At 68.2% G+C, this 8,976-nt stretch overlaps 1 protein-coding gene across 1 annotated transcript in view; it reads left to right on the forward strand.

The window, feature by feature from the left end:
• Nucleotides 1-8,976, forward strand: part of AURANDRAFT_70889 (hypothetical protein) — a gene marked incomplete at both ends in the record, with an annotated part of 61,863 nt that overhangs the window by 41,407 nt on the left and 11,480 nt on the right. The window contains 4 exons of the mRNA XM_009035491.1: nt 4,491-6,464; nt 6,918-7,190; nt 7,881-8,216; nt 8,472-8,630. Coding sequence (XP_009033739.1) covers nt 4,491-6,464; nt 6,918-7,190; nt 7,881-8,216; nt 8,472-8,630 — 2,742 coding nt within the window. The remainder of the gene's footprint in view (nt 1-4,490; nt 6,465-6,917; nt 7,191-7,880; nt 8,217-8,471; nt 8,631-8,976) is intronic.

Genomic DNA, 8,976 nt, shown 5'->3' on the forward strand with positions numbered 1-8,976 from the left:
CTCATACCCGCAAGGCCATGTCGAGGGCCGCGGCGTGTGGGACGATGGCCCAAGCTGTGGCTCACATGCGATACAGCAGCCTCTCGCGGGCGTGGCACACGTGGCACAAGGCGGTCCGCAAACTTGGAGAGCTCGAGGAACGCGAGCAGGAGGTTGGCAGGGCCGTCGGCAGCGCCGAGACGGAGAAAGATCGTCTGCACGGCGCGGCGCTTCAGTCGCGCGAGGACGCGCACGCGGCCGAGCTCCAGGCGAAGGCAGACGCTCACGCTGCCGAGCTCGAAGCCAAAGCCGACGCCCACGCGGCCGCTCTCAAAGCGAAGGCGGACGCCCACGCCGCGGCGCTCAGCGCTCGTGAAGACGAGCTCCTCGCCGGGCACAAGTCCGCGTTGCAGTCCAGGGCCGACCAGCACGCGACCGAGATCGACGAGGCGCAGAAGTCGCACCAGCAGCAGCAGGACATGCTTCGAAGCAGGCACGAGGCGGAGCTTGCGTCCGCGACGGAGATGCTCGCCCTCGAGAAGGACAGCGCGCACAACTCGCGTCTCGTGTCCGAGCTCCGGGCTCGCGACGACGAACACGCCAAGACGATGGAGGCTCGTGAGAAGGAGCTCGCGGAGAAGCACGCGGCACTCCTCGCGGAGCTGCGATCGTCGTTGACGGCGGCTCACGACGCGGCCATGGCCGAGACGCTCGGACAGCACGAGGAGCAGCGCGCGACGCAACAGCGCCGGCACGAAACGGAACTCGCCGCCAAGACATCAGCTCTGGAAATCGAGAAGGACCGCGAGCACACAGCGAAGCTCGCAGCGATGCTCAGGGAACGCGACGAGGCTCACGCGAACGAGCGCCGGTCCGCGGAATCTAGCCTAGCGGACCGCCACAAGAATGAACTCGACGCTCGAGATGCGTCTCATGCTAAGACCATGTCTACGATGCAGGCAGGTCATAAAGAGGCGATTACTGCCATGCAAGAGAAGCACGCCGCGTCGCTCGAATCTGCGACTGAGCTCTTGGCTCTCGAGAAGGACCACAGCCACAGCTCAGCCCTCGCTGCCGCCCTGCGTGAGCGTGACGAGGCGCACGCGAAGGCTCTGAGCGCTCGCGAGAAGGAGCTCGCCGATAAGCACGCGGGCGCGCTCGCCGAACAGAAAGCCGGGCTCGTCGGCGGACACGAGAGCACGATGGCTGACACCGTGGCCCGCCACGAGGAACAGCTCGCGTCGCTCGCCCGCCAGCATCAGTCGGAGCTCGAGTCGTCGACTCGGGCACTCGAGGTCGACAAGGATCACGAGCACTCGACGAAGCTCGCGGCCGCGCTCCGAGAGCGCGACGAGGCCCACGGAAAGGAGCGTCAGGCCCTGGAGTCGAGCCTCAAGGATCGTCACAAGAACGAGCTCAGCTCCCGAGACGCGGCGCACACCGACGCCGTCAACGAGATCAACGACCGGCACAAGAGCGACTTTGCCTATCTCAAGGAGAATCACGACGCGGAGCTTTCCGCGGCCGTCGAGTCCGCCTCGTTGGAGAAGGATCGGCACATGCGCTCGGCTTTGACGGCTCAGAGCCAGGAGCACGACGCGGCACTCGCTCAGGCCATCGCCGAGCGCGAGGCGGAGCTTCGGGCTCTGCACGACCAGGAGCTTGCCTCGCGTGGTGTTGCTCACGCCCGGGCGACCGAGTCGGCCGCCGCCTCTCACGCGCGCGCGACCGAGTCGGCTGCCGAGGCCCACGCCCGAGCGCTGGAAGAGGAGCGCAGGCGTGCGGCGGAGGCCTTCGACGCTGAGAAGGCGTCGCTGAACAAGCTCCACCGTGCCGAGCTTGATTCTGAGTCCGAGAAGCACCAGGAGACGCTCTCTCAGGCCGCGCTCGAGTACGAGCAGGCTGTTCAAGCGACTCTTGCTGAAAAGGACGAGGAGCACGCCAAGCTACTGGCGGACGCCGAGTCGAGCCTATCGGCTTCGGCTGAGGCGCGTCTGCGGGAAGCGGACGAGCTTCTGCGTTTTACGGCGTTCCGGGCGGCGTCGAAGATGGCCGACGGTGTCCTCACTCGCGGAGCAATCCAGGGCGTACTTCGCAGCTTCCGAGTGTGGGCGATGTACACCCACATGGCCGGTGTGGCCTCTGCCAAGGAGGTCGACCACGACGTCGCCCTGCGCGCCGCGGTCACTCATACCCGCAAGGCCATGTCGAGGGCCGCGGCGTGTGGGACGATGGCCCAAGCTGTGGCTCACATGCGATACAGCAGCCTCTCGCGGGCGTGGCACACGTGGCACAAGGCGGTCCGCAAACTTGGAGAGCTCGAGGAACGCGAGCAGGAGCGTGTCCGTACTGCAACAAAGCACGCTGCGGCCATGGATAGGGCCGTCGGCAGCGCCGAGACGGAGAAAGATCGTCTGCACGGCGCGGCGCTTCAGTCGCGCGAGGACGCGCACGCGGCCGAGCTCCAGGCGAAGGCAGACGCTCACGCTGCCGAGCTCGAAGCCAAAGCCGACGCCCACGCGGCTGCTCTCAAAGCGAAGGCGGACGCCCACGCCGCGGCGCTCAGCGCTCGTGAAGACGAGCTCCTCGCCGGGCACAAGTCCGCGTTGCAGTCCACGGCCGACCAGCACGCGACCGAGATCGACGAGGCGCAGAAGTCGCACCAGCAGCAGCAGGACATGCTTCGAAGCAGGCACGAGGCGGAGCTTGCGTCCGCGACGGAGATGCTCGCCCTCGAGAAGGACAGCGCGCACAACTCGCGTCTCGTGTCCGAGCTCCGGGCTCGCGACGACGAACACGCCAAGACGATGGAGGCTCGTGAGAAGGAGCTCGCGGAGAAGCACGCGGCACTCCTCGCGGAGCTGCGATCGTCGCTGACGGCGGCTCACGACGCGGCCATGGCCGAGACGCTCGGACAGCACGAGGAGCAGCGGGCGACGCAACAGCGCCGGCACGAAACGGATCTCGAATCCGCGAGGGAGCTCCTGGCTCTCGAGAAGGACCAGCAGCACACCACTGCGCGTGTCACGGCTCTGCGTGAGCGCGACGAGGCGCACGCGAAGGCCCTGAGCGCTCGCGAGAAGGAGCTCGCCGACAAGCACGCGGGCGCGCTCGCCGAACAGAAAGCCGGGCTCGTCGGCGGACACGAGAGCACGATGGCTGACACCGTGGCCCGCCACGAGGAACAGCTCGCCTCGCTCGCCCGCCAGCATCAGTCGGAGCTCGAGTCGTCGACCCGGGCCCTCGAAGTCGACAAGGATCACGAGCACTCGACGAAGCTCGCGGCCGCGCTCCGAGAGCGCGACGAGGCCCACGGAAAGGAGCGTCAGGCCCTGGAGTCAAGTCTCAAGGATCGTCACAAGAACGAGCTCAGCTCCCGAGACGCGGCGCACACCGACGCCGTCAACGAGATCAACGACCGGCACAAGAGCGACCTTGCCTATCTCAAGGAGAATCACGACGCGGAGCTTTCCGCGGCCGTCGAGTCTGCCTCGTTGGAGAAGGATCGGCACATGCGCTCGGCTTTGACGGCTCAGAGCCAGGAGCACGACGCGGCACTCGCTCAGGCCATCGCCGAGCGCGAGGCGGAGCTTCGGGCTCTGCACGACCAGGAGCTTGCCTCGCGCGGCGATGCCCACGAGCGAGCGACCGAGTCGGCCGCCGAGGCTCACGCGCGCGCGACCGAGTCGGCTGCCGAGGCCCACGCCCGAGCGCTGGAAGAGGAGCGCAGGCGTGCGGCGGAGGCCTTCGACGCTGAGAAGGCGTCGCTGAACAAGCTCCACCGTGCCGAGCTTGATTCTGAGTCCGAGAAGCACCAGGAGACGCTCTCTCAGGCCGCGCTCGAATACGAGCAGGCTGTTCAAGCGACTCTTGCTGAAAAGGACGAGGAGCACGCCAAGCTACTGGCGGACGCCGAGTCGAGCCTGTCGGCTTCGGCCGAGGCGCGTCTGCGGGAAGCGGACGAGCTCCTGCGATTCACGGCGTTCCGGGCGGCGTCGAAGATGGCCGACTGTGCTCTGACCCGCGGAGCAAGGCATGGGCTCATTCGCAGCTTCCGAGTTTGGTCCATGTACGCCCACATGGCTAGCGTGGCCCTTAGAAAGGAGGCTACCGATGAGTTAGAACACGACGTCGCCTTGCGCGCCGCGGTCACTCATACGCGCAAGGCCATGTCGAAGGCTGCCGCGTGTGCGACGATGGCCCGAGCCGTGGCCCACATGCGATACAGCTGCCTCTCGCGAGCGTGGCACACGTGGCACAAGACGGTAGCAAAGCTCCGAGAGCTCGAGGACCGCGAGCAGGAACGACTTGACACAGCGAGAAAGCACGCGGCGGCCGTGGATAGGGCCGTCGACGGCGCCGAGACTGAGAAAGACCGTCTGCACGGTGCGGCACTTCAGTCGCACAAGAGTGCGCACGCGGCCGAGCTCAAAGCGAAGGCGGACGCCCACGCCGCGGCGCTCAGCGCTCGTGAAGACGAGCTCCTCGCCGGGCACAAGTCCGCGTTGCAGACCAGGGCCGACCAGCACGCGACCGAGATCGACGAGGCGCAGAAGTCGCACCAGCAGCAGCAGGACATGCTTCGAAGCAGGCACGAGGCGGAGCTTGCGTCCGCGACGGAGATGCTCGCCCTCGAGAAGGACAGCGCGCACAACTCGCGTCTCGTGTCCGAGCTCCGGGCTCGCGACGACGAACACGCCAAGACGATGGAGGCTCGTGAGAAGGAGCTCGCGGAGAAGCACGCGGCACTCCTCGCGGAGCTGCGATCGTCGCTGACGGCGGCTCACGACGCGGCCATGGCCGAGACGCTCGGACAGCACGAGGAGCAGCGCGCGACGCAACAGCGCCGGCACGAAACGGATCTCGAATCCGCGAGGGAGCTCCTGGCTCTCGAGAAGGACCAGCAGCACACCACTGCGCGTGTCACGGCTCTGCGTGAGCGCGACGAGGCGCACGCGAAGGCTCTGAGCGCTCGCGAGAAGGAGCTCGCCGACAAGCACGCGGGCGCGCTCGCCGAACAGAAAGCCGGACTCGTCGGCGGACACGAGAGCGCGATGGCCGACACCGTGGCCCGCCACGGGGACGAGCTCGCGTCGCTCGCCCGCCAGCATCAGTCGGAGCTCGAGTCGTCGACCCGGGCCCTCGAGGTCGACAAGGACCACGAGCACGCGACGAAGCTCGCGGCCGCGCTCCGGGAGCGCGACGAGGCGCACGTCCGCGAGTGCGAGGCGCTCAAGGCGAGCCTCAAGGACCTGCACCGCAGCGAGCTCGGCTCGCGCGAGGCCGCCCACAACGTCTTCGTCGCCGACGCGCGCGAGCGCCACGAGAGCGACCTCGCGCGCCTCCGCGCGCATCACGGCGCGGAGCTCTCCGCGGCCGCCGAGTCCGCGGCGGCCGAGAAGGATCGCCACGCGCGGTCCGCGCTCGCCGCCCAGGGCGAGGCGCACGACGCGGCGCTCGCCGCGGCCGTCGCCGCGCGCGAGGCCGACCTCGAGGCGAGCCACGCCGCGGCGCTCGCGCGGCAGCGCGGCGCGCACGAGGCGGACGCGGAGGCCGCGGCCGCGCGCCACGCGGCGGACCGCGAGGCGTCGGCGGCGGAGCTCCGCGACGCCCACGCCGCCGCCCTCGGCGCCGAGGCGGAGAAGCACCGGTCGATCCTCTCCGAGGCCGCGCGCGAGTACGAGGCCGCGATCACCGCGACGCTGGCGGAGAAGGACGCGGCGCACGCGGCGCGCGTCGCGGCGCTCGAGGCCGGCGCCGTCGAGGCCCTCGCGGCGTCGCGCCTCGGCGCCGGGTCGACCCTCGCGTCGGCCGCCGTGGCGCGGTCCGCGCGCGCGCGCGTGCTCCGGAGCTTCCGCGTCTGGGGCCTCTACGCCGCGCTCGCGACGCACGCGGCCGCGCGCGAGGAGATGCACTCGACGGCGCTCCGGTCCGCCGTGGACCACGTCGAGGGGTCCATGGCGCGCCTCGCGGGCCTCGGCGCCCTCGGCCGCGCCGCGGACCGGTGCCGCGGCCTCGGGCTCGGCCGCGCGTGGCACGCGTGGCGGCGCGCGGCGCTCGGCGCGGGCTACGCGGCCCTCGCGGGCGGCCACCGCGCGGCGACGGTCGCCCGGGCCTGCCGCCGGCTCCGGAACCTGGGCCTGGCCGCGGCCTTTGTGTCGTGGCGCGCCGCGGGCGCGGAGGCCGCGCGCGCCGACGCCGCGCGGGCTTCGGCCGTGAAGCTCACGCGGCGCGCGCTCGCGCGCTGGACGCGCAACTGCCTGGCGCCCCGGTTCAGCATGTGGGTCGCTATCGTCGAAGATGAGAAGCGGATCGAAAAACTCCAGGCGTCGACGATCAAGCGCATGGAGCGGCAACTGCACCGGTGGGGCATCGCCGGGGCGGACCGCGGCTTCAAGGCGTGGCGGTCGTTCGTCGCGGCGACTCGCTTGGAGGAGGAGAAATCAGGCCTGGCCGAGGAGCATCGCCGCGCGCTGTTCGGCAGAGTCTGCCGGCGGCTGAAGAATCTGGGCTTGGCCGGCGCGCTCACGTGGTGGCGTTACGTCGTCGCGGAGACGGCTCGCATCGAGTCCGCGCAGGCATCAGCGATGAAACTGATGCAGCGTGCGCTCCGCCGGTGGGTCCTGGAGTCCCTCGGACCGTGCTTCGAGTGGTGGCTGCACATCATCGAAGAGGAGAAGAGAATCGAGGCTGCTCAGGCTTCTGCGATGAAATTGATGCAGCGGGCTCTTCGCCGCTGGGTGCTGGAATCGCTCGGACCGTGCTTCGAGTGGTGGCTGCATACTGTCGAGGAAGAAAAGCGGGTCGAAGCCGCTCAGACTTCCGCGATGAAGCTCATGCAGCGGGCGCTCACGCGCTGGACCCGCGACTGCCTGGCGCCTCGGTTCAGCATGTGGGTTGCTAATGTCGAAGACACGAAACGCATCGAGAAGCTGCAGGCGTCGACGATCAAGCGCATGGAGCGGCAGCTGCACCGGTGGGGCATCGCCGGGGCGGACCGCGGCTTCAAAGCGTGGCGGTCGTTCGTCGCGGCGACTCGCATGGAGGACAAGGCGCGAGAGTCGCTCGTGGGCAAGGCGTGCCGCCGGTTCAAGAACTTGCGCCTGTCGTTGGCCTTGAGCTGGTGGCGGCACGTCGTCGCGGAGACGGCCCGCATCGAGTCCGCGCAATCGTCAGCGATGAAAATCATGCAGCGCGCGCTCCGCCGCTGGGTGCTGGAATCGCTCGGCCCATGCTTCGAATGGTGGCTGCACATCGTGGCGGAGGAGAAGCGCATCGAAGCTGCTCAGGCCTCTGCGATGAAACTCATGCAGCGGGCGCTGCGGCGGTGGGTACTCGAATCACTTGGCCCGTGCTTTGAATGGTGGTTGCACACGGTCGAGGAAGAAAAGCGCGTCGAGGCCGCTCAGACTTCTGCGATGAAACTCATGCAGCGGGCGCTCACGCGCTGGACCCGCGACTGCCTTGCGCCACGGTTCAGCATGTGGGTCGCTATCGTCGAAGATGAGAAGCGGGTCGAGAAGCTGCAGGCTTCCACAATAAAGCGCATGGAACGGCAGCTGCACCGGTGGGGCATCGCCGGAGCGGACCGCGGCTTCAAGGCGTGGCGGTCTTTTGTCGTAGCGACTCGCTTGGAGGAGGAGAAATCAGGCCTGGCCGAGGAGCATCGCCGCGCGCTGTTCGGCAGAGTCTGCCGGCGGCTGAAGAATCTGGGCTTGGCCGGCGCGCTCACGTGGTGGCGTTACGTCGTCGCGGAGACGGCTCGTATCGAGTCCGCGCAGGCGTCAGCGATGAAACTGATGCAGCGTGCGCTCCGCCGGTGGGTCCTGGAGTCCCTCGGGCCATGCTTCGAATGGTGGCTTCACACGGTAGTGGAAGAAAAGCGGGTCGAAGCTGCTCAGACTTCCGCGATGAAGCTCATGCAGCGGGCGCTCACGCGCTGGACGCGCGACTGCCTGGCGCCTCGGTTTAGCATGTGGGTCGCTATCGTCGAAGATGAGAAGCGGATCGAGAAGCTGCAGGCTTCCACAATAAAGCGCATGGAGCGGCAGCTGCACCGGTGGGGCATCGCCGGGGCGGACCGCGGCTTCCGCGCATGGCGGTCATTCGTCGCGGCGACTCGCATGGAGGACAAGGCGCGAGAGTCGCTCGTGGGCAAGGCGTGCCGCCGGTTCAAGAACCTGCGCCTGTCGTTGGCCTTGAGCTGGTGGCGGCACGTCGTCGCGGAGACGGCCCGCGTCGAATCGGCGCAGGCATCAGCGATGAAGATCATGCAGCGCGCTCTTCGTCGCTGGGTGCTTGAGTCGCTTGGCCCCTGCTTTGAATGGTGGCTGCACATCATCGAAGAAGAGAAGCGCATCGAATCGGCTCAGACTTCTGCGATGAAACTCATGCAGCGGGCTCTCACGCGCTGGACCCGCGACTGCCTTGCGCCACGGTTCAGCATGTGGGTTGCCATTGTTGCAGATGAGAAGCGGATCGAAAAACTCCAGGCGTCGACGATCAAGCGCATGGAGCGGCAGCTGCACCGGTGGGGCATCGCCGGGGCGGACCGCGGCTTCAAGGCGTGGCGGTCGTTCGTCGCGGCGACTCGCTTGGAGGAGGAGAAATCAGGCCTGGCCGAGGAGCATCGCCGCGCGCTGTTCGGCAGAGTCTGCCGGCGGCTGAAGAATCTGGGCTTGGCCGGCGCGCTCACGTGGTGGCGTTACGTCGTCGCGGAGTCGGCTCGCATCGAGTCCGCGCAGGCGTCAGCGATGAAATTGATGCAGCGTGCGCTCCGCCGCTGGGTGCTGGAATCGCTCGGACCGTGCTTCGAGTGGTGGCTGCATACTGTCGAGGAAGAAAAGCGGGTCGAAGCTGCTCAGACTTCCGCGATGAAGCTCATGCAGCGGGCGCTCACGCGCTGGACGCGCGACTGCCTGGCGCCTCGGTTTAGCATGTGGGTTGCTATTGTCGAGGACACGAAACGCATCGAGAAGCTGCAGGCGTCGACGATCA

Source organism: Aureococcus anophagefferens (assembly GCF_000186865.1).
Source record: "Aureococcus anophagefferens unplaced genomic scaffold AURANscaffold_3, whole genome shotgun sequence".
Classification (NCBI taxonomy): domain Eukaryota; class Pelagophyceae; order Pelagomonadales; family Pelagomonadaceae; genus Aureococcus; species Aureococcus anophagefferens.